The sequence below is a fragment of the Rhineura floridana genome, chromosome 18 (assembly GCF_030035675.1).
Source record: "Rhineura floridana isolate rRhiFlo1 chromosome 18, rRhiFlo1.hap2, whole genome shotgun sequence".
Classification (NCBI taxonomy): Eukaryota; Metazoa; Chordata; class Lepidosauria; order Squamata; family Rhineuridae; genus Rhineura; species Rhineura floridana.
In genome coordinates this window covers 6,623,221-6,648,063 of record NC_084497.1, presented here as the reverse complement: position 1 = coordinate 6,648,063, position 24,843 = coordinate 6,623,221, and the positions used below count along the sequence as shown (strand labels likewise).

Genomic DNA, 24,843 nt, shown 5'->3' with positions numbered 1-24,843 from the left:
TTGGCCTTGCATAACGCAGAGTTGGTGCTCTTTGTGGGGCTGAACTTGAACCAATTCAGATAGCAAGGGGTAGCAATGGAAGGGTGGCACAGGCCTGAAATTTGCATACGGGAAAATGGCAGCATGGGAGAGGAATAGTCAAGGTGTGGGTCTTCTCTTTGTAAACGAGACCACATTCTGCTTTTTCTGATGACCTGGTGTGGTGCAAAAATAAATTTCCCCAAAATTATGGGGGGGTTGCCTTTTTTTTAAATGTGGCAAGGTGGAAAAACCTTTGCTGGCACAGCCAACGCAGCAACGCAAGGTGGGCACAGAATCCTTATCAACGTCCTGCTCCAGAAAGTGATTTGTTTTAATGGTCTGTTGCTCTGATTTCAGGCGATTGCAGCTTTCCCCCAGTCCTCGCTCGCTCGCTCGCTCACTTTGTGGGGCACAGCCTAGAGAAGGAAGAGTACTCATAGCCGCCACCACCACCCCCAAAATCCAGCCTTCTGGTACAAGGCAGAGTCCCTCACCCAGAGGACCATCTGCATTGGAAAGCAAAATAAAGGCAGAGGTTCCAGCCAGGCTAACTGGCAGAAAATCTTGTCCTGGGCCCAAGGCGAAAAACCTCACCCGCCCCTCAGTCTTCCTTCCCAAGAGGCAGCTCTGGGCCACAAATTATCCTTACAGGAGTGGGAAATAGCAGAAGTCATGCGAGCGGGTGGATCAACAGGGAGGGGACCTTTTCCTGCCCCTCCAGGCCCTGCAACCTTGCATGATTCTGAAGTGAGCAAGGGGCCCCCCTTTATTCAAAGAAAGCATGTCCTAAATTGGCTCCTTTTTGTTAAAGGGGGGGACTCCTGAGTACCCCTCCCAATCAGTAGCAGGTCGGCAAGGCAAGGCCAGGGGCTGTTCTTCTGTCTCTTGCGCCAGGCCCCCTGCCTTTCTTGGGACGCCTTTTCTCCCTGCCCGGGTGGCAAGTTCACACCTTGAGGTTCTGTCCAATCCAACCCCGCACGACTGTCACTTTGGCGTAGACACCCGGGAAGTATGGCCGTGCGCAGCCGTAGCCCCAGCTGGTGATGCCCGCCAAGAACCATCTTCCCGAAGGCTCTTTGCAGGCCAAGGGCCCCCCGGCATCGCCCTGCAGAGGGAAGCAGAAGAAGGAAGTGTTTTAGGAGTAGAAACTGGGCTCTTGGATGAGGGGACCCCAGAATCCGGCTCTGGCTCTTTTCTCTCCATCCCTGCTCAAATGCTTCTGGCTCCACCAGCTGTTTCCTGCCAGAGTTTGGGCGCCATCTCTGTCCCAAAATGGACATGGACTGCCTTCAAGTCGGTCCTGACTTACAGCTACCCTACGAATAGGGTGTTCATGGTAAGTGGTATTCAGGGGGGTTTCCCATGGACTCCCTCTGAGGCTAGTCCTCCTCAGCTGGCGAGGGCCTGCTCAGCTTGCCACAGCCCCTTCCTTGTCTGCAACTGCCAGCTGGGGGGCAACTGGGCTCCTTGGGACTCTGCAGCTTGCCCACGGCTGCACAGGTGGCAGGGCACGTCACCCCTGAGCCACTCCCTGTGGGGGTGATCTTTAGCTGGCCCTTGACACCCAGGAGACACGAGCGGGGATTTGAACTCACTCTGGACTCCCAGCCAGGCTGTCCTCCCCACTGTGCTATACCAGCTGTATCTCTGTCCCGACTAGGGGCTTTTTCAGCCATGAGTGAGGGGAGATTCTGGGGTCACAGGGGGCTAGGATTTCAAGCCTCTCTGGGCCATCCTAGGGAGGGGAAATGGTGTTTCGGACTCACAGAGCAGCTGTCAACAGTTCCCTGCGGGTAGCCGGCACAAACCATCCTGCTGCTGATCTGGATGGGGTAGAACCGCCGGCAGTCTTGCTCTCCGATGAGTTTGACGGCCGCCTTCTGCAGCTGCTTCGACATCAGCCCTAGGAAGGAGGTGGACAGATGAGAAGGGGTCCCGGCACCACCAACACCCCAACACAAGAAATTGCCACGCGCCTCGCGGCTCAGCTTTCAGGGCTTGACACGACGCTCCCAGTCCTCAAACAAAACAAAACAAAAATATCCAAAGTATCCTGGATTGTGCCCGAAGGAGCCGCACAACGCCCGCTGATCCAAGGCTCTTGACCGGAAATCGGCCCGCAAGTGAAACCAGAATGAGAGCTGTTTCAGGATTCTCTCGGTCAGGAGCCAAAAGTAATAGCAAGAGGCCGAATCCGGATGTTTGGGGAGTGATGGCTGGTGGCTTCAGAGCCGGGGGGGAACAAGGAGCAGGGTAGAAGGGCCCTGCAGCTGTTGCCCAGCCCATCCTCACATACCTCCCTCCTTGGTGGACCCCCAGCCGGTGATGAAGCAGCGAGCTCCCTCGTGGAAGAGGTGGGAGTTGTCTGGCAGGCAGATGGGCTTGACCGTGCTGCTGTAGCGCAGGGGCGAGGCCAGCTCCAGCAAGGCCACGTCATAGTCCAGCATGTAGGCGTTGTAGAAGGGGTGCTTGTGGATCTGGAGGATCTTCTCCACTCGCCCGTCCAGGCCGCTCAGGAAGGGCGTCCCCAGGATGGCCACCCACAGCCTGGGGTCGCTGTAGCTAAAGGGGGAATGTTGGGTTTTAGAATAACTGAATCACAGAATGAGTTGGAAGGGGTCTGTGAGGCCATCCAGTCCAACCCCCTGCTCAATGCAGGAATCCAAATCAAAGCATTCCCGACAGGTGGCTGTCCAGCTGCCTCTTGAAGGCCTTCAGCGTCAGGGAGCCCACCACCTCTCTAGGTCATTGGGCACATTGTCGTACGGCTCTAACAATTTTCATATTCAGCTTGTGATCAACAACAATCCCAAGATCCTTCTCGCACGTTGTATTGCTGAGCCAAGTATCCCCCATCTTATAACCGTGCACTTGGTTTCTTTTTCCAAAGTGTAGAACTTTGCATTCATCCCTGCTGAATGTCATTCTGCTGTTTACAGCCCACTGCTCCAGCCTACTGAGATCCCTTTGACTTTTGCTTCTGTCTTCCAAGGTATTTGCTGTGCCCCCCAATTTTGTATCATCTGCAAATCTGATCAGCATTCCCTGCACCTCCTCATCCAAGTCATTAATAAAGATTGTTGAAGAGCACTGGGTCCAGGACCGAGCCCTGCGGTACCCCACTTGTTACCTCCCCCCAGTTTGAGAAGGAACCCTTCATCAGCAAGTTTTAGCAGGATTCCACTGCTTTAAGGAAGGCCAGAAGGTCTGGCCTTGGACAGAGTCCCTCTTGCCCTGGGAACAAACCCTCCTCTAGATGCTCGGGCCCAAATTAACTGCAGGTCATCGCTCAAAAGGACTCCCCTCTCCTGAACAAAAGGATCTGCTGCTTCTCAGTCAGACCCTTGGACCATCCAGTCCAGCATTTAGGTAAGAGAAGCAGCTCAGCAACAGAGCACCTGTTTTGCGTGCCGAAGGTCCCAGGTTCAGCCCGAGAGAATCCCGGTCTAAAAAACCTGAAGACTAGCTGCCAGTCAGTGTGGACAGCACTGGGCTACAAGTCTGGCAGCTCCCTACACGCACTCTCATTTAAAACCAGCCTTTTATCTAGGACCACGCAAAGCAGGCCCTCCCCACACTGGCCTATGGCCTGTCCCCTAAGAATAAAGTAAGATTCTAGTCCTCATTGTTCTGAATAACGGGCTGGTATTTGAAGAGGAACGGAGGAAGCTGCTTTATAGGGAGTCGACTCAGAGCACTGGTCCATCTAGAGCAGTATTGTCTGCACTGACAGGCAGCAGCTCGTCAGGGTTTCAGGCTCAGAGATAAATCCCAGGCCTACCTGGAGATGCCATTGGGGGAGTGAACCAGAGACATTCTGCTTGCAAAATTGGTGCTCTAACCACAGAACCGCAGCCTCTAGACCAGCCTTTCCCAACCAGTGTGCCTCCAGATGTTGTTGGACCACAACTCCCATCAGCCTCAGCCAGCATTGCCAATGGTCAGGAAAGATGGGAGTTGTGGTCCAACGACATCTGGAGGCACACTGGTCGGGAAAGGCTGCTCTAGACCTCACAGGACAAGCGGGAAGGAAGCCGATGGCCCCTCCTGGCCCGGCCGGATGCCTTTATTTTTATTTATTTATTTAAAATATTTCTATCCCGCCCTTCTACCCTACAACAGGGCACTCAGGGCGGCTACCACAAAATCACACACAGATATAATAAAATAGACAATGAAATACACAATAAAATATTAAAAATCACAGGAAATTAAAATGTGTAAAATACTATTCAAATACATAAAATGCATTATGCACACACATAGAAGCATAAAACATGCATATATGAGCATACGCATATAAGACGGTGAGAATAAAAGAACTTAAAAGATGAAAATAAGAGATAAAAAACTTAAAACAGTATCAGGCCTTGCCCTCTCCTCCCGCCCCCCCCCGCTAACCAAACCCCCAACTCACATGTCGAAGCAGTGGGCAGCCGACAGCAGCCACCTCTCAGCCACGATGACAGCGCCACACTTGTGTTCTCTCCGCCGCAGCCATAGGCTCGCCTGCCACGGCCACTCCCCACGGGCCGCTCCGCTGCCCCCCACAATCTTGCTGAAGGCTGTCGCTGGGGTCAAGCCGCAATCTAGGTGGGAGGGGGTGAAAAGCAGGCAAGGAGAACTGTCAAGGCCAGCCGGCCAACTGGGCCTCCCTGCTCAGCGACTAACATCCCCAACTCTCCCCCCCCCCGTCCAGCTTTGCACTTCAACTTAAGTTTGCAACTCTCCACCTGGACACACTTCCAAAGGCCACCCTGGTAGCAAAATCCACCCCTGCTGGAGGTGGAAGAAATGGGGTGGCGTCCTTGCAATGCAACATTCATGTTTTAATGCATTCCTACACATCATCATCAACATTATTGTTAGCTAATTAATTAAACTTCCTTCTTGCCCTTCCTCCCAGAAGGAGCCCAGGGCGGCAAACAAAGAACAGAACACTAGAAACATCTTGAAACGTCTCAAAAACAAAACATCTTACAAATATTTTAAAAATAAAACAGCTTTTTTAAAAAAAAAAAACTCTCAAAAACATCTTTAAAAGCAATTCCAAACAAACGTAAACTGGGATAAGGTCTCTACTTAAAAGGCTTTTTGAAAGTGGAAGATCTTTGGATATAAGAACCCCTGAATAAAAGAGAAAGTCCATTTGGCTTCCACCCTTGGCCCTCAGGGAAGTGCACCAGCCAAGCATGAAGGGAACAGCCCTCCTCTGTTAAACCCCCTCCCTTTAATAAGATGGGTCCCATTTAGTCAGATACGCCCCATGGGAAGCTCACAGGAACTGGGCAACAGCCCTTCCCTCTTTCCAACCAGCTGGTTACTCTGAGGTAGAAAGCCTCTGGCCATGGAGGCTCCATTATGCTATCAAGGCTGATACCTGTTGACAAACCTCTTCTCTGCATGCCTGACTCTTTTCCTAAAACTCTCTATGCCAGCACTGAAGTTGGGGTGCAGCAAGTGCCTTAGCTTTTGGGTTGTTTTCTATCAAGGGCACTCTGTCGGAGTCCATTTGCCAGTGGTGGGCAGGGTTGGAGCCAAAGCGAAGAGTGGTTGCTCCTTTTCTCTCACACCCTTTCCTCCCAGTTCTGTCCCTCCTTCCCCCCTCTGCCCCAAATTAGGACGAGGACTGCCTGAAATGAGGTCATGTAGCCCTTGGGGCTGTTTGAAGGTTTGGGAGGCAATTCCACTTTGGTGGGTATGTACGTAGTGCATTAAAAGTGGACTGCAAGAGGAGAGCCAGCATGGCTTCTGCAAGGGAAAGTCCTGTCTCAGTAACCTATTAGAATTCTTTGAGAGTGTCAACAAGCATATAGATAGAGGTGATCCAGTGGACATAGTGTACTTAGACTTTCAAAAAGCGTTTGACAAGGTACCTCACCAAAGGCTTCTGAGGAAGCTTAGCAGTCATGGAATAAGGAGAGGTCCTCTTGTGGATAAGAAATTGGTTAAGAAGCAGAAAGCAGAGAGTAGGAATAAACGGACAGTTCTCCCAATGGAGGGCTGTAGAAAGTGGAGTCCCTCAAGGATCGGTATTGGGACCTGTACTTTTCAACTTGTTCATTAATGACCTAGAATTAGGAGTGAGCAGTGAAGTGGCCAAGTTTGCTGACGACACTAAATTGTTCAGGGTTGTTAAAACAAAAAGGGATTGCGAAGAGCTCCAAAAAGACCTCTCCAAACTGAGTGAATGGGCAGAAAAATGGCAAATGCAATTCAATATCAACAAGTGTAAAATTATGCATATTGGAGCAAAAAATCTGAATTTCACATATACGCTCATGGGGTCTGAACTGGCGGTGACTGACCAGGAGAGAGACCTCGGGGTTGTAGTGGACAGCACGATGAAAATGTCGACCCAGTGTGCGGCAGCTGTGAAAAAGGCAAATTCCATGCTAGCGATAATTAGGAAAGGTATTGAAAATAAAACAGCCGATATCATAATGCCGTTGTATAAATCTATGGTGCGGCCGCATTTGGAATACTGTGTACAGTTCTGGTTGCCTCATCTCAAAAAGGATATTATAGAGTTGGAAAAGGTTCAGAAGAGGGCAACCAGAATGATCAAGGGGATGGAGCGACTCACTTACGAGGAAAGGTTGCAGCATTTGGGGCTTTTTAGTTTAGAGAAAAGGCGGGTCAGAGGAGACATGATAGAAGTGTATCAAATTATGCATGGCATTGAGAAAGTGGATAGAGAAAAGTTCTTCTCCCTCTCTCATAATACTAGAACTCATGGACATTCAAAGAAGCTGAATGTTGGAAGATTCAGGACAGACAAAAGGAAGTACTTCTTTACTCAGCGCATAGTTAAACTATGGAATTTGCTCCCACAAGATGCAGTAATGGCCACCAGCTTGGACGGCTTTAAAAGAAGATTAGACAAATTCATGGAGGACAGGGCTATCAATGGCTACTAGCCGTGATGGCTGTGCTGTGCCACCCTAGTCAGAGGCAGCATGCTTCTGAAAACCAGTTGCCGGAAGCCTCAGGAGGGGAGAGTGTTCTTGCACTCGGGTCCTGCTTGCGGGCTTCCCCCAGGCACCTGGTTGGCCACTGTGAGAACAGCATGCTGGACTAGATGGGCCACTGGCCTGATCCAGCAGGCTCTTCTTATGTTCTTATGTTCTTAGAACCACCAAGCTTCCAAGATTGGCCTTCTGACCCAGCCTGTGCTGACCTGCCTTCTTAGAGTTGCTGACCTCATTTTCCTGCTTTTTTCTTCACCTGGCCTTGGGAGAGAAGACCTCTCTCTCTCTCTCTCTCTCTCTCTCTCTCTCACTCCAGCAGTGGAGAGCAAAAGTGCAAATGAAGCTGTCTGCATCTCCCACTCAGTTAGCTACAACTAGGAACTCTTTTCTGTCAAGTATATATTTCCTGTAATAAACTAGAGTTTCCTATTTCCCTAAGTCCTGAGTCTCAGGGAAAAGGTGTGCTGCTTAGGGATGGGGAAAGATTCGATTCAGTTCACATTTCAAGCCAAATTTATCAAATCTGCTGTTTCTGAAACGATGTGAGAACTGCGACACAGCCGTCCTTTGAAATTCACTTATCTGAATTTTGAGACACAATTCTCCAACCAAGGAATGTTCACAAAAATTCACATCTGAATTTTGCAATGCAGTTTGCCAACCAACCAACAAAAATGCAGATATTAAGGGAACACATGCACACACAGAAATTAATGTATTGGTGAAAACAACATACAAAAATGCATTAAATCAGAAGAAATTGCTTGCAATAATGTGCACAGTAGTCCAAGCCGCATACAAAAAGGTATTTATTCAGAGAAATTTGCACTAGAACACTTACTGCAGTTTGACTCATCTCTGCCGTTGCTGCAGTCGACGACGCCGTCACATTCGGGGTTCGCTTTCCCAATGCAGACTTTGCCAGAGCATTTGAAGGTGGAGGGGGTGCACGGCACACCTGGGGACACCATTGCAAGAAGCAGATTTACACGGGGGAAACTGAGACCCTCCACCCTCTTCCCCCTGCACAGGAGGATCAAAGCCCCCCAGCTCACAGCTGTGTGGGGCATGAAGGGGTTGGACCATGTACAGGACGTGGAGGGGGGAAGGCAGGAGACTCCCCCCTTCATGTTGGTATCAGAGTCAGTCAAAAGGAAACACTTTGCAATAGGGCACCATCATGTCACATCGTCTGTTGCAGCAATGACAATCTGCAGAGTTTCTTGTGGGTCCTTAAAGACTCCCTGACTGCATGCCGGCAGACGCTTTCAGATGTACAAATATTACTGTTATTATTTAGATTTATGTCCTGCCCTTTCTCCCAGTAGGAGCCCAGGGTGTCAGATGTACAAAGCATTATCCAGACCTACCCAGGAAGAATCTTGCTTCGTGCACCTGATGCAGCAGACCCTAGTCCTCGAAAGCGCCTGCCTTAATAAATCCGTGTCCCTTTATTATTTATTTTTATTTATTTATTTATTTATTTATTTTTATTTTATTTTATTTATATATATATATAGACAGGGGTGGGGAACCTTTTCCAGCCTGGGGGCCGTGTCCCCTTCTGGGCGGAGCAATGAATGCAAATGCTGCCACACTGCTAAGTCTTTGCTTTCTTGTGGCCCTGCCACAGGTACCTGGGAACTGGGTGGATTTCGGGGTGCTGGCTGGAGGCCCAGGTGTGGCGCTGGCCCTGAGGCTGGTGCTTCGGTCTGGCTGGGTGGTCCGTTGACTAGTGAAGGGCTGGCTGGAGGAGATGGCGGTGGCCGTGGTGCCGATGCTGGTGGCCGTGGCCCCGGCTTTGGTAGTGGACATGGCAGTAGTGCTGGGGCGCGGCGAGATGGTCTCCAGGATCCAGCCCTTGAGCTTGGTGATCCGGGCGTAGACGCCGGGCCTCTTGGCCTGTGCGCACCCGAAGCCCCAACTCACCAGACCCGCCAGGTAGAACACGCCTGGGGTCTCCTCGCAGGCCAGAGGCCCCCCAGAGTCACCCTGCGGGGAGAGAGGGAGATGGGAGCAGCTGACCAAGGGCACCCTCGGGTGCCGTTCACCACAACCTATTTTGAAAGTCTCTACCAAGGGAGTTAATCGGGGTCAAGGAATGCATCCTGGTCACTGGAGGTCCCCTCTGGAATCTCACAGAGAACTATTCTTGACTTGCTGCTTAGGAAAAGGGTCTGCTTAGGGCTGAAACGCAAATTGCTCTTTAAATGAACAACTGAACAGGACCGAGAGCAAAGGTGAGAAGTGAAGGAACAGCCCAAAGGCCGTCCTTTTAACCAGAGTGGCCTGCCCCACAGGGGAAACGTTACATTTTAAAGCAGTAGACACCTTCTGAGCACCACGTTCCACAATCAGGTGGTACTTTGGATCGTCACCTTGCAGTGGTGAGTGGGCTTGCATGTTCCAGTGAACCCTGTGAGTGATGCCGTCGGGAGTCATGTACTCCCAGCAGGGTCACCCATGGCGGTGAGGTCAAGGGAGAGGAACCAGACAAAGAACGATCCAAGAAAGTCCTCAATGGCAGAACAGGCGGAGGATAACAATGTGTACGTCACAACGGCTGTGAAGGCGGGTGAAGGCTGCAGCAGATAAAGGACTTCCAATCGTTGTGGTATCCCATGCCATTGGATCAAAGCCTTTTTCTGTCAAGATTGTGTGTTGATCGTGGTGCGCCGATCTCCCCACATAAAACAAATTCACGCACATAACAGAAGTCCCGTGGCGATTGGCAAATGGCGACGGGGGCAGGACTGTGAAATCCAGAAGCCCCTAGTCATGGCCTGGCACATCGGCGGTGGATACAGATTCAGACGGATCCATTGTTAAAGACGGTATTTTGGAAGACAATCTTACTTGGTCACGAGTGATCGCCAAGATGTGAGAAGAAGAATTTGAAAGCCACGGGAGGGGGCATTTATTTATTTATTTATTTATTTTAATAATTTATACCCCACCCTAGTTCATAGAATTCAGAGCGGCGAACAGTAACAATATCCAATACAATCTAAAATAACAATAATGAGAGTACAGTAACAACATTAAAAATCAATTAACTATTCAATGTTCAAAAGCTAAACGAAACAAAAAAGTTTTTAACTGACGGCGAAAGTCCATTTACCATGTTAATCGCCACCCTCTCCCACCGCAGACTCCCTTGAGGCAGCTATGAAAGCTCTCCATTCCTGAGAGTGCCTGTTTTGTCTCTGTGTGAGAGTGTCAGCAAGCGTGCGTGCGTATCAAACCCATTAGAGCAGAAATGAAAACTCACTTGAATTTGAACCTAACCAATTGATTGGGGTCCATGAATCTGAGACTGCAGCTCCGATCTGAATTTAAAGCGATCTCAGAAGGCCATCCGTTTTTTACACCGCTGTGTTTTCCATGTCTGCACTGCTCTGGCCGTATTTCAAGTAAACAACGTGGAACCAGGGTACCAACAGCACTCTCCGCTCAGAGGGGCCATTGCTAAGGGTACCATGCGCCCCACAGGCGGCGCACTTGGCATGCACCAGAAACAGAGCTTCCAGCGTTGCAGATCCTGCGTTGCGCCTCTCAAACGTGGGCGCACCTACGTCTGGGAAAGAGGAGCCTTCACCTCACCTGGCAGGAGTCGACCTTCCCTTCCAGAAACCCGGCACAGATCATCTGCTCGGTCAGGGAGAAGTTGTACAGGACGTTGCAGGTTTTCTGGTCGATGATGCCAACAGACGCACGTTGGAGGTTCTCAGGCTTGGAGACTGCGGGTCCACAAAAGAGGAAAAGATATAAAGCAGGAACTTGCCGGGCCAGGGGCACAGCCCCCTCCCCAAAGTGGCCATCCGGATGGCTCCGGGAAGCCCCCAAGCAAAGTGTGAAGGAAACAGCTCTCCCCTGGTGCAGCCAGCATTCACGGGTAGACTGTCCCTGCACATGGAGGCTCCACAGATGGAAGTGTGCGTATTTTTTTAAAAATATGCTGAAAATTCTAGATACGCACGCACGCGCATATTCAGTCACGTGGGGGAGGGGAATTAGCCGCAGCTGTGAGCCACCTACCGTTGCCTTCCTGAAGGCTTCCCCAGCCGGAGATCACACACTTCCTCCCCACAGGGAACTTGTGGATGGCGAGGGGCAGGCAGATGGGCTGGATGTACCTGCTGAAGGGCAGGGGCCTGGCCAGCTCCAGCACGGCCACGTCGAAGTCCAACAGGGCGGAGTTGTAGGAGGGGTGCGGCACCACCCGCCGCACGCTGACCTTCACCGAGGTGCTCCCTGCTGCCGACAGTGAGGTGGTGCCTGCAAAGGCCGTCAAGTACTCCACCTTGGTGCTACCAGCACGTGCGGACACAAGATACACATGGCGAACACCATTAGTGCCAGCAAGGCTAGGGGGCGACGGGACTCACCCCACACACACCCACACACAGAGGTTACAATGCCTGCAAGGGGTCTCCCCCCCCACTTCCTCCTCTCCACCCCTGGGGTGGTTCAGAAGGCAGAGGGCTTCCCACCCCCAGGCTGGTGGACTGACCTTGCTGCGTGCAGTTTCCCCAGTCCTAGGGGAAGGGGTCCCTTCAGTGGTAATCGGTGCTGCTCCTCTCCCCGGGCCCATAGTTCAGTGGGCAGCAGGAGGTCCTGGGCTCAACCCCCCAGCATCTCCAGGTCAGGTGGCGATCCTGGAGAGTCGCCGACGGTCCATGCGGACAACGCTATGGAGTCCCTGGGACCCCAGGCAGGCCACCCCGCTCCTCGTACTTACTAGTTAAAGCAGTGGGCGGCCGAGAGTAGCCAGCGGTCCCCAATGACGGTGGCCCCACAGAAGTGCTGCAGCCCGTCCTTCAGGCTGACCTGCCAGGGGACCTCCCCGTGAGATGCATCCAGGCCACCCACGATCTTGAGCGGCTTGGAGAAGCCCGGCCTCCGGCCACACTCTGCACAGAGACAAAGCAAGCCCACCCATCATCGGTCCTCCGGGCTCACGGGGGGAGGCGAGATGGGCCCCTGCTTGGAAGGGAGGCTCTACCTTGGAGTAGGGGCACTGTCGCTGCAGGCCTGCTGGGGGTCGTGGAGACCAGGGTCGTGGTGGAGCCGAGGCGGGGTTTGCCGGCAGTGTCGGTGCCCTCGGTAGAGGCCAGGGGCCCCAGCGTGGTGGTCATCGGGAGGGTAAGGCCTGGTGGAGCCCTGAACGCAGCGATGGTGTCTAGGATCCAGTCCCGGAGCTTGGTGACACGGGAGTAGACCCCCGGGCGCTTGGCCTCGGCGCAGCCAATTCCCCAGCTCACGATGCCGGCCAAGAAAAAGCGGTCCGAGGGCTCTTGACAGACCAGCGGGCCACCGGAGTCCCCCTGTGGAGGAAGAGAAGGAGGAAGACCCCCCCAGGGCACAGCGGAGGAGCTCTCAGCCTCTCCAAGAGGAACCGAGAACTCCTTCGGCCACCCCAGGAGGTTTCTGACCATACCTGGCAGGAGTCGACCTTGCCCTCCAGGTAGCCGGCGCACAGCATCCGGTCGGTGAGGGCATGGCTGTACAGGCTGGCGCAGAGCGCCTGGTCGAGCAGCTCCACTGTGGCCTTGTGCAGGAGTTCCGGCTTCACCACTAAAGGCAGGAAGAGAGATTTTTAAAAGGGGGGTTCGTGCAGCTGAACTCAAAGTCCAGGCTCAGGCTTGCCTAAGGGGGACTCGTCAGGACGCGGAGTCCGGCGCTCGTCTGTCCGGGGGTAGATTCAGATCTGCGCTCGTTTGTAAATAGGGTTGGCAGGGACCCCTGGATTAACAGAGAAAGAGGGGAGAGCTGTGGGGATCTAGGATCCAGAGTTGCCAGAGGAGGGGGAGGGCTCTGATCTTTCACTGCCGCGCAAACAGAGAGCAACAGCAACCTCGAACTCTGTGCAGAACAGCAACGTATTCATCGATCAATCTTAGCATTTCTGCAAGGTTTGGGTCCCCAACCCAGTTCAAAGTGCTTCACTAGTATGGACTAGCACCTTGAGGGATGGCCTGAGATTGGGGTTCAAGTGCCACTTCTTTCCTGGACTTGCTCTTGAGCAAGCCCTTGCCTGTAAAGTGGGCCTAACAGTGGCCTTCCTTACAGTGTGGCCCAGGAGGCTAAAGAGAACTCCTTCTCAATGGGCTCTCTTATGCAGATGTCTCAAAGAGAGCAGTTGCGCAATTAAAACACAGAGTTAAACTCAGTTCACTCCCACCCACGCAGCCCGTATCTCTCATTATCTGTGCGGTGCTCTTTATCTTCACTGCACCCCTGTGAGGTAGGCTAGGCTGAGCTGCACGGCTGCCCCTTCCTCCACCTTTGCCCAAGGTTTCGCTTACAAAAGTCTTCCTTGAGGTAACCCCAGCCGGAAATGAAGCACTTCTTGCCGGGTGGGAAGACGTGGCTGGATGCCGGCAGGCAGGCAGGCTGGACGTACTTGCTGAAGGCCAGCGGCTCGGACAGCTCCAGCAAGGCCACGTCATAGTCGGCCGTGTCGGTGTTGTAGGACGGATGCCTGAGGATGTGGCCCACTGTGGCCTTCACAGCGCTGCCACTCAGCCAGATGCTGCCTGCGTGGGCTGTCCAGGTCCCTGGATCCTGAAACCTGGGGCGGCAGCAGAGTTTCAGTGCATCAGCTCAGCCAGCAGGGCCTGTTTGGCCAACGCTTCTGCAGGGAAACCTGCCTGCAGTGAGGCCCCAGGAAAATGTTTACGCTGCACAGCAGCAGTCTCCCAGATCTCTTATGGGCACCCACTGACAAAGGAGGGCACCCTCCGATGGAGCAAGGGGAGGGTGCCCAACCAGAGACAGCAAGCTTAGAATCATAGAATAGTCGAGTTGGAAGGGGCCTGTAAGGCCATCAAGTCCAACCCCCTGCTCAGTGCTTACTCGTTAAAGCAATGCGCCGCGGACACCAGCCACTTTGCCGCCAGGATCGTCGCCCCGCAGAAATGCTCATTGTTCTCCCTCAGACTGACCTGCCAGGGGAACTCCCCCCGGGAGGCCTCCGACCCCCCAACGATCCGATTGGCCACTTGCATGGCTGGCCGAGAGCCGCAGTCTACAAGAGAGGGGAGGGCCAGGATCAAGGAGGACCCCCAAAGGAGGTCTGACTAGTCACGTATGCAGAGGGTCAGAACCAGCAAGAAACATTAGAAGCCCCTTAAAAAATACTGATTGCTGCAAGCTTCCAGATTCTGAAATGCTGGCGTATGCGGCTGAAGAACTGGTCTTCTCATCAAAACATGAGAATTGCCATGTGCAAAAACATAAAAGCCAGCCAGCCAGTCTTGTAGCCTAAATCAGGTGCATTGGGGAGGGTTGCATCCCCTCCAGCCACTATTTTAATCTCGTTTTGTACACCGCCCAGAGAGCTATTAGCTATGGACGGTCTAGAAATGAAAATAAATAAATAAATAGGCAACGCTGTCCAATTTGTCCGCAATACACCTTCCAATAATATTTTCAATACAAGTACTGATTGAGGAGGCCAACAGCAGGCGTCAAGAGGCATTCTCCTGCTCTCACACACAGGAGGGGAAGGCCTCTTCTCTGAGGGCCCTTGACAGCTTCCGTCAATATGAACTACTAGTCCATCAAAATGCATTTAATGCAGCCAACAGCGGGACTAAAAGTTGCAGCCTTGAAAGATGGGCTTAGCTTTTTAGACCTCACTGTCCTCTCCTTTCCTCTCAAGCAGCAGATGCCTGTCTGCTTTCCAGCAGGGTATGGAAGAAGGAGAGCCCTGCGTGGCCAACGTGGCTGAGATGCCCTGGGCTGCCCACCCGAGCAGCGGAGGGAGAGGAGGAACCCACCACACTCTGCCTCGTCGGAGCCGTCCAAACAGTCCCGCCGGTCGTCACATTCCACATTCACCCTTGGCACACACTGGCTGTTGCGACAGGCAAAGGCGTTCCCAGGACACGTGCCTGCAAGCACAGCAGCAGGAAGACTGGAACCAAAGCTTGGGGGGGGGGAGCTTTTTTTTTTAAAGCCAAGTTTCTAGCCCTTATGGCTGCATAAACGTCAAAACACGTAGACCATCCCTTTACAAGAAACCAGATTTCGACTGAAGGTCAGGAAAACCTTCCTAACTGTTAGAGTGGTACGGCCAATGACCAAGGGAGGTGGTGGGCTCTCCAACACTGGCAGCATTCAAGAGGCAGCTGGACAGCCACCTGCAGGGATGCTTTAACTTCAATTCCTGCATTGAGCAGGGGGGTGGACTTGATGACCTTAGCGGCCCCTTCCAGCTCGGCAATTCTTGTCATACCAGAGAAGCCATAAAGGCACTGAGCCGGACTTTGAGGGGTTTGGAGGTGATGAGTGAGATTCGATATCGATCTCACCGTGCTGAAAGGACCAGGCACAGCAGAATGAATTACGCAAAGATGCCCATCTCAGTGCAAATGGCGTTCATTGCATCCCCTGATTTCAAGCCTACCTGATTTCAAAGTCATTCCAGAGGGGGTGTCTCTGCTGAGCCCTGCAAAAGATGTGGGGGGGGAACAAAGAGAGAACAGGGGCAGGTCTGCTGCAGCCAAAGTGCTTTCCGTTCCAGGCAGGCCACATAAGGCCAGAGCTTTGCACCCTCCCTCCCAGCAAGTCTTCACTGCCACAGCTGTCCATACCTCCCGACCCCTGCACAAAGATTTACTATCATAATATGGAGTTACTTGCATGGTAGCGGTTAGAGTGCCGGACGAGGACCTGGGAGACCCGGGTTCGAATCCCCACGCAGCCGTGAAGCTCACTGGGTGACCTTGGGCCCAGTCACTGCCTCTCAGCCTAACCTACCTCACAGGGTTGTTGTGGGGATTAAATGAGGAGGGGGAGAACCGTGTTTGTATGCCACCTTGAGCTTGTTGGAGAAAAGGTGGGTTATAAATGCAAACAATGATAATCAAATGAAAAATGGTCTGGCTAAAGCCTCAAACAGCCTCTCTGGTCAAGCATGGACTCCGAGGGATCTCCATTCTTTCATTCACTTTCTGGCAGCTGGACTAAGGCTGAGTACATACCCCATGCATTTAAAGCACACACACCCACCCAAGAATCCTGGGAACTGTACTTTGTGAAGGGGGATGGGACAGGCTTTTAGGAACTGACCGCAAGGGCTGTTAGGAGAGTGCTGTTTTTACTAACTTGCATTTATGGGAGGGTGTTTTAAATGGTTTTAACTTTATAGTCAGATTAATTACATTTTAATTATAACTTCATGGGCCTCCGTGGCGCAGCGTGGGAAGCGGCGGTAACGCAGCCAAAGCTCTGCTCATGGCCAGAGTTCGATTCCAATGGAAGGAGGAAGCCGAATCTCCGGTAGAAGGGGTCGAGGTCCACTCAGCCTTCCATCCATCCGTGGTCGGTAAAATGAGTACCCGGCATACAGTGGGGGGTAAAGAAAGGCCGGGGACGGAACTGCCAATCCCACCCCATATATATGGTCTGCCTAGTAAAACGTCGGAAACGACTCGCACTATATTTGTTGTCAATTTTGTACGCTGCCTTGAGTCCCAGTTCTGAGGAAGAGGCAGGACATAAATGAATAAAATGATTTATTAAATGTATATCCTGCCCTTTGTCCCAGAAGGATCCCAGGGCGGCAGACAAAAACACTAAAAACACTCTTAAAACATCTTAAAACAAAACTGTTTAAAATATATTAAAACAAAACATCTTTCAAAACATTTAAACAAAACATCTTTCAAAACATTAAAACAAAACATCTTTTAAAAATGAAACCAGTTCCAACACAGACACAGACTGGGATAAAGTCTCTACTTAAAAGGCTTGTTTGAAAGAGGAAAGTTTTCAGTAGGCGCCCAAAAGATAACAGAGATGCTTATCTTTTGTAATAAATAATCATGGTTATAATAATAATTTGTGGCTCTGTGAGGGCAAACTACAGTTCCCAGAATTCTTTGCGAGAAACACCCCAGCCATACCTCCTGTCCCCTGGAGCATTGCTGAGAGACACACAGTGGCTGGTCTAAGATTTCAGAGACCTGGCTTTAAATTCCTTGCTCGGACAGCCTGTCCTACCTTGCAAGGTGGTTGTGAGGACAAAAAGGAGACCACCTGCACACCCCAAGCTCCCTGGGCAGAGGGGTAAGGCGTGGTTCACTGATACCTGCGAGGGAGACGACTGAAGAGATGGTGCCGTACACTGGGAGAGGAATCCCTTCTTTGCCCAGGGCTGTGGCGAGGCCCCTGCTCAGGGCCTCCTCTTCCGCGCCCGGGCTGAGCGGCTGCGTGGAGAACCAGAGGCGAAAGTGGACGAGGACACTGGCATTGCCCTTCCTGCCAAGAGGAAGCAAGAGGTCCCTTGCGATCCTCCGGCGAGCGACAGAGGCCCAGGCCAGTTAGTCCAGGCTGTAGAGAGCACTCCTCCCGCACCTGAAGCGCCAATGCGGGGGCCTACCTGTACTGCAGGATGGAGCACCTCGAGCAGGTCCCTTCCAGGGCTGAATTCTGGAAGCTGCTTTTAAACTGAAAAGGGGAAGAGGAAGAGAGGGTGCAAAGAGTGGAGCCCCCCCCCAAAGCACAAAGAGCCAGATTTAGAGGATGCTTTGATTTAGTCGCATAATTCATATCCTCGCACTTTCAACGATGATTCATGTTCTGTTTCTTACCCAACTCCCTGAACATTTCATACCGGGGACGCTTTAATTTGGATTCCTGCGTTGAGCAAGGGGGTTGGACTAGATGGCCTCAGAGTAGCCTATGATTCTATGAAACACCACACAACGCTAACGGTTACAATTCCTAAGAGGTATAAACATGCGGAGAGGGAGCGGCGTAAGTCACGTTAGAAAGGGATGCAGAACCAGACTCATTGATCCATCCAGCTCAGTATTGCCTACACTGACTGGCAGCAGCTCCCTACCCACTGAGCTTATGGTCCTTCCCCATTGGGATCTACACTACAGAATCGTCATTGCCTCAGTGGGCCCAGGCCCTGAAGCCTATCAAGGCCAACGCGAATGCCACAACTCCCGCAGGGCTTACAGAGGGAAGATTCGGCTGCATGGAATTGCAAAGACTGGGTGTTAAACGCAGGCGCCGCCAAGCCGCCTTGGCATCCAGGGGCTCTTCTCTCTGCAAGGGGCCAACTTACCAACCTCTCCAGGACAGGGGTCAGCGTGCGGTGGTAGTCAGAGCTGAGGCACTGCAAGGTGCTCTCGTAGGGGATCCCTCGCAGTTCCACCAGGTGCTCAAAGAGAAATTCTTGCTTCGCAAGGAACGCTGAGGAGCAAAAAGAGGAAAGGGGGCTGGTGCGAAAGCGCTGCTCTGGAGGGGAGAGGAAAGCCCAGGGCAGAACTTGCCCAACGCTCCCCCTGTTGGATAGGCAAGGCTGTTCCGGCTGCCATGCTCAGCTGCCTGGTGTTAAAGGGAAAATGAAGACAGGCGTGTGTGACCACCTTTCCAGCAAGGCTTTTGAGAGTCGACACACTCAGCCAGGCCTCCTGCGTGATCCGGGGCTGGCTGCGTTGGCCGCCTACTAGTTTCCAGGCTCAATTCAAAATGCTGGTTTTAACCTATAAAAGCCTTGGGACCACCTTTCCCCATATGAATCTATCCAGGCCCTGCTCTTGCCATCTGAAGCCGTTTTCTGTATGCCCCCTCCATGGCATCAATGAGAGAAGGAGCCTTTTCAGTGGTGGCTCTGACTGTGAATCCACACTCTCCTCAGTGACGCATTCGTGGCACCATAGAATCATAACAGAGTTGGAAGGGGCCTACAAGGCCATCCAGTCCAACCCCCTTTTCAGTGCAGGAATCCAGCTCAGAGCATCCCCGACAGGCAGCTGTCCAGCTGCCTCGTGAAGGCCTCCAGTGTCACCTCCCGAGGTCATTGGTCCCATTGTCGTACCGCTCTAACAGTTAAGAAGTTTTTCCTGATGTTCAGCCGAAACGTGGCTTCCTGTAAAGCAATGGCCTGTGTCTTTTGGTGTCCTGCACTCTGGGACGATCGAGAAGAGATCCTGGCCCTCCTCAGTGTGACAACCTTTCAAGGACTTGAAGAGTGCAATCCTATCTCCCCTCAGTCTTCTCATGGGGCTTTGTTTCCAGTCCCCTGGTCATCATTTTCAGCCTTAGGGGTCCAGGGAAAGGCATCCCTTTCCCCCACTCTGGGGACCCCTTGCCGTTGAAGATGTTGGCTGAAACACAGGCATGTCCAAAACAAATCCCCACAGACTCACCCATCAGGATCCCGCCGCACAGAGCCGTGACGGCGCTCAGGAGAACAGAGGCCACGGCCACCTTGCAGTAGGGTCCAGCGCCGCCACATCTAGCCACGGAAGGCACCTTCTCTTCCTCCAGCACCGGCTCCACAGCTATGGCTGGTGGTTCCATGCTCGTCCCACAAATTGTGAAGGATCTACAGGCGGGAAAAAGACTAGGGCTGGAATGGATTTTGCAATGAATCCCTCCTTTCAGATGTGCAAACACAGACTCTCAGGGGCTAGCTTTGCACACACACTGGCTGTGCTCACTTCTAAGTGGGGAAAACAAGCGCTCCGAATTCCTTGCATTCAGATCAGCCTTCCTCAACCTAGGAGCCTCCAGATGTTTCATCTCCGGGAGAGTGCTTTTGACCAGCTGATGCACCCAAACACACGTGTCAGCACCTGAACATATCCCCAGCTAGCCATTCCGTAAGCAGATGGCTGTCAAATAGCCCAGAATTAATAGGGGGATTTCCCCCCCTGTAATTCTTGGGAGATCCTCTGTTGAGCGTGCGAGGGGCCATCCAAGGTTTGGAAGGTTGGCCCTCATCCACCGCACAGAGGGGCTGCTGTAACTTGTGTCAGAAGGAACTAAATAATCTTATGCCAGATCTATGCTCAGGAGTATAGTGGCAAATTCAGAAGTGCAGGTTCCCTTCGTGATAGTCACGGTGACACCCCTCCCTCTCTTTTTTGCTACTCACCGGCTCCATGCATCTACTCACTGAAACGCATAGGCTTTGGGAATGCCACGTCTACCCATTGAAACGCGTTGGCTTTCTGGCCCCCAGGTCTACCCATCAAAACGCATTGGCCTTCCTGCTTCAAGTATCCCTCGGTCTGTTGGCCAGATCTACCTGGGCAGCGGGAGGAAGGCCTGCAACAGGGTCTGATGAGCGTAATGCGTCAGCATCGGGTGCCTTAACCAGGTGTTTGGTTCATCCCACAGCACCAGTTCTGCTTACCAAAAGTGGCCCACTAGGTGGCTCACACTCCACACCAGCGAGCCAGGCTTCTTAGCCATTTAAAGTTTGAGAATAGGTTGAGATAATTTCACCCCCAAGACTTCTAATCATTCACTTTACCAGATAAAACTGCGGGAGGGTTCGGGTAATGAGCATCAGCTATCCTGAGGGAAACTTCAAAGGGAACCAGCTACTAGATAGTTCAATTAGTCTTTCGCCCTTATACCCAGGTCAGATGACCGATTTGCACATCAGGACCGCTACAGACCTCCATCAGAGTTTCCTCTGGCTTTGCCCTGCCCAGGCATAGTTCACCATCTTTTGGGACCTAGCACGCATGCTCACGCTCCACCTCCCCGATGGGGTGGTGAGACGGGCTTGTGGTGCGCCCTCCACTCAGCAACCTCGGGATCCCACCTCGGCTGGCGCGCACCAGCTCTCACCTTCATTGTGCCAGGGGCTTTCGTGTGGAGCCTCTGACTCACATGCATGTTAGACTCCTTGGTCCATGTTTCAAGACGGGTCGGGTGGGCGGCCAATGTCTCCGTGAACCCAGGGCGCCCATCATGGCACCTCCCCACCCTGCGGCATGACACGGTCGGGGCGCACTGAGGACAGTCCACCCCAGTTGACAGTTGCGCTGGGAGCAGGGAGGGGCAGCCCCTGTGCAGAGGCCCCCATGTCGCCTGCCCCCATGAGGGGGAGGGGCGGGGAGCCGGCAGGGGGAGGGTGCAGCAGCGGTCGTCTCCCTCGACCCCAGGATGCGGTGAGAGTGTTTCCTCAACCCCGGGATGTGGAGAGATGCCCCTAGTAGCCAATCAGCATGAAAGGGGAGATTGTTAGCTACTGAAAAGAGTCTTCTCTGTGGCTGACTCACCTTCTTTCACTTTGCCTCCAATCAATAGGTAAGGACAAAGAAGCACATTAGAAGACTCTTCTCAGTGGCTAATACATTCCCCTTTCATGCTGATTGGGTCATAGGATGCTGGAGACATAGGGACCCTGCTCCCAAAAAAGTAAGGGGTCCAAGTACCCCTGAGACCCTGGATGACTACACCCCTGGCTACGCTGAAGGGTTCTGATGGGAGCTGCAGTCTGGAAACATCTGGAGGGCGCCTGGTTGAGGGAGGCTGGGCCAACAGACAGTGGAAAAGACAACAGGGGAGCGGGGAGAGAGAGAGAGAGAGCTTGCTGGCGTCAATGTGCTTTTACAGACTTTTACAGAGTCACAAGATAACAGGCCCTGGCTCTGCAGAGCTTGCCTTCTCAAACTCGCAGAAACAATCCTCTCCTAGTGAGGAGGAGCTGCGATAAAGGTCTAAAGCAGGCTCCCTTTGCCTTCCTCCTCATTTACACCCGCCTTGGACGGCCCTTATCATCCTCAGCGCCAAGAGAAAGGCCTCTCCTGTTTCTGCCGGCAGCCCTGCCAGGGATCTCCCCTGAGAGGGGTGGCTTTGTGGTTCTCCTTTGTGAAGTGACGGGGCTCAGTTTCAGAGGACTCTGGTTGCCATGTGAAGCCCGATCAGAGGGCCAGGGTGGCAGCACAGGGCAGAGCCGGGACCAACACAGTGTGTGTGTGTGGGGGGGGTGTCCCTCCTCCTCCAGGTCCCCAAATCCGCCAAGCAGGATTGATGATGCCCTACTTAGGAATGCTTGGGGGCATTTGGCCCTCTGCAGATTCCGAGCTGAAGCCTCATCCGCACCTCGCCGATGAACACAGGCTGGGTGACGCCCATTAATTTCAAAGAGTTTAGTCTGAGTAAGATTTCATGCACGTCCGACACAGACTAGACCAACTGAAACTGATGGATATGACTAACTTTGGTCCATTAACGTCAGTGGATCTATTCTGAGTAGCACTGACTTTATATTGTAATTTATATTAAATTTATTTTATTTTAATTCATATCTCGCCCTTCCTCCCAGAAAGAGCCCAGGGCAGCAAGTCTCATCATGTCCAGGCACAAGCAAATCCTGTTAAATTCACAGGGGTTTCTTCACAAGTAAATTGGGTCGATTATCCCACTGAATGTCACACGTCCCAGATGTTCTATTGATTGATTGATATTTATTCTTGCATTTACAGCCCTCCTTCCCTCCAAGGAGCTGAAGGTGGTGTACATAGTTCTCCCCTCCAGATTTTATACCCACAACAACTCTGCGAGGTAGGTTAGGCTGAGAGAGAGAGAGAGAGAGAATGAGAGAGAGACTGGCTCCAGGTCACCCAGTGAGCTTCATGTCCGAGTGAGGATTCGAACCCTGGTCCGCCCTAGTCCCAGCCCGATATCTTAACCGCTTCGCCACCTTGGCTCTCGCTTCTGACACGGTTCCTAGCTCAGCCCTCCTCCTTTAAAAATGGCAGATTCATGCAGGAAGAGGGTGGAAAGCGACTTTACAGGCAGCTCAGAGTTTAACTGCCAGCCAAAATCATAAGAAACACAGCACCTTAGAATCATAGAATAGTAGAGTTGGAAGGGGCCTATAAGGCCATCAAGTCCAACCTCCTGCACAAAGCAGGAATCCAGATCAAAGCATTCCTGACAGATGGCTGTCCAGCTACCTCTTGAAGGCCTCCAGTTTTGGAGAGCCCACCACCTCTCTAGGTAATTGGTTCCATTGTTGTATGGCTCTAACAGTTAGGAGGTTTTTCCTGATGTCCAGTCGGAATCTGGCTTCCTGCAACTTGAGCCCATTATTCCGTGTCCTGCACTCTGGGATGATCAAGAAGAGATCCTGGCCCTCCTCTATGTGACAACCTTTCATGTACTTAAAGAGTGCTATCATATCTCCCCTCAGTTGTCACAGTGCCCAACCAGACGCCCCCAATGGGAAGAAACAGACAAGCAGGCGTGAGCACAACGGCAGGCGTTTCTCCCCTCTTGTGACTCCCAGCAGCAGGTATCTGGAAGCAGTGGGGGGCACTGCATAGCTATCGTGGCTAGCAGCCCCCCTCGACTGAAGCCTGGCTCCGGCAGGACTGAACCCCACGTCCCGTTTCCAGGACTGAAACCTGCTGGACGGTGCAAAGTGCAAAGGCTCTTGTGACACTCCTGCCCCGTTCCTTCTCCCCACAGGATAAAGCGGCGCCACTCGCAGGCGATGGGCAAACTTTGGTGCCAGGGGATGCCCAGAGTCAAGTCTCTGCAGCGGAAGGAAAAGAGGAGAAGCCAGAAAAAGGCAAACAGCAGCACTAGAAGAGCCACAGCTGCTGACTGTGAAAGAAAGAGGCCGGCAGCAGCTGGGTCAGGCCAAAGGGGAGGCACCTAGTCCAGCATCCTGTTCTCACAGTGGCCCCCCTGAATTTGTCTAAGTCATCCAAGTTGTTCGCCACCAGTGGCTCCTGTGGGAGAGAGTTCCACAGGTTAACGCTGCGCTGCATGAAGAAGTGATTCTTTTTGCCTGTCCCAAATCTAACAACTTTCCGCTTCATTGGACGTCTGTGGGTTGGAGCGTTATGCAAGAGGGAGAAAAACTTTTCTCTGGCCTCTTCCTCCACGCTCAATTTTACAAATCTCTACCAGGTCTCCTCTTTCTCACACCTTTTTTCCAAAACTGAAAAGCCCACAAAAGTTGTGATCGTTCCTCCTAGGAGAGTTGCCCCAACCCCTTGATCATTTCGGTTGCTCCTTTGCCGTCGCTCTGCAACATCCAGTTGCCCCCTGGAGCAGCACATCCAGGGGTGTAGTCATGCAGGGTCTCGGGGGGTCTGAGACCCTTTACTTTTTGGGGAGCAGGGTCCCTATGTCTCCAGCATCCTACAAGCCAATCAGCATGAAAGGGGAGTGTGTTGGCCACTGAGAAGAGTCTTCCAACTTGCTTCCTTATCCTTTCCTGCGGATTGGAGCCAAAGTGGAAGGAGGCGAGTCAAACACTGAGAAGACTCTTCTCAGTAGCTAACACTCTCCTCTTTCACATTTATTAGTTCCTAGGCATTATCAAGGATCTCATACTCAACCCCACAGCAAAAATACAGGAAGGGGCATGACTATAATTAGCATGAAGGGACCCTGCACTTCCGAATTTGCTATTGCACTACGGAGCACATTCCACAGGTGCAGTTCCCCCTAACCCTTCCCACCAGCAAGGATGGTGCTTAAGGGAGCATCCTCAGGTTAGCGGATGGAGAGATGTGCCTGTTTCAGTTCTCTCTGTTTCTCATTTTGCCAATCTTAAATTCAGTTCTCCACATTTCTGGAGCAATTTGCATTAAAAAAAAAATCCTCGTGAAAATTGTTCAGCCTTTTAGTGCAGATTTCTCCTAATAAATGCATTTTTGCAGCTTCGACGCGTGCACTCATTTTAGCAAGCCATTTCCCATCACACAATGCGTTCCTGGATGTTATGTTCACCCATATCTTCACACACACCTTCCCTCAACCCTGCGCATTTAATTAAACCGTGTTTGACTGGTGAACTACATTGCAACTTTCAAATAAGTGCAAATTGCAAAGGATGCCTATGCGTCGGTTCTCACATTGCTTCCGAAAGGGCTAATTCGATAGATTCCGCCTGAAATGCGAATTAAATTGAATTTCTCACCCATCCCGACTTCAGGTAAGACTCACCTGCCCGGCCCAGGGAAATGTGACCCGCTCCTTATTAGCAAATCTTTTCCTGCTGCTGCTGCCACCACAGTTGGAGACTCTGGTGCTTCTCCATTAAATGCTCCCCTCTGCCCTGTGCTCA

The 24,843-nt window shown here is 52.2% G+C and overlaps 1 protein-coding gene across 2 annotated transcripts; it reads right to left on the bottom strand.

Annotated features, from left to right (window-relative positions):
• Positions 1 to 342: 342 nt before the first annotated feature.
• On the bottom strand, positions 343 to 24,835 carry TMPRSS9 (transmembrane serine protease 9). 2 transcript variants are annotated; one of them, XM_061600733.1, is made up of 20 exons: positions 24,723 to 24,835; positions 19,166 to 19,344; positions 18,079 to 18,206; positions 17,383 to 17,450; positions 17,092 to 17,261; positions 15,406 to 15,447; positions 14,777 to 14,890; positions 13,851 to 14,022; positions 13,301 to 13,566; positions 12,433 to 12,569; positions 11,998 to 12,319; positions 11,734 to 11,905; positions 11,031 to 11,302; positions 10,596 to 10,732; positions 8,630 to 8,984; positions 7,834 to 7,950; positions 4,439 to 4,610; positions 2,318 to 2,583; positions 1,788 to 1,924; positions 343 to 1,126 (listed from the first exon to the last, which is right to left on the bottom strand). In XM_061600733.1, exons 2-20 carry the CDS (start codon positions 19,317 to 19,319, stop codon positions 965 to 967), a joined length of 3,363 nt encoding a protein of 1,120 aa, XP_061456717.1. In that variant the 5' UTR covers positions 19,320 to 19,344; positions 24,723 to 24,835; the 3' UTR covers positions 343 to 964. The 2 variants fall into 2 exon arrangements, with proteins under 2 accessions (XP_061456717.1, XP_061456718.1); XM_061600734.1 differs by lacking the exons at positions 17,092 to 17,261; positions 18,079 to 18,206; positions 19,166 to 19,344; positions 24,723 to 24,835 and having other exon boundaries at positions 17,383 to 17,420.
• Between the last annotated feature and the right edge of the window lie 8 nt (positions 24,836 to 24,843).

Excerpts from the sequence above, each read along its gene's own strand:
- TMPRSS9 (XM_061600733.1), bottom strand. The coding sequence starts at position 19,319 with ATGGAACCACCAGCCATAGCTGTGGAGCCGGTGCTGGAGGAAGAGAAG. Across the intron at positions 17,262-17,382 it reads TGCTCCATCCTGCAGTACAG|GAAGGGCAATGCCAGTGTCC; the intron begins GTAGGCCCCCGC and ends TCCTCTTGGCAG. Across the intron at positions 14,891-15,405 it reads TGGAATGACTTTGAAATCAG|GCACGTGTCCTGGGAACGCC; the intron begins GTAGGCTTGAAA and ends CTGTGCTTGCAG.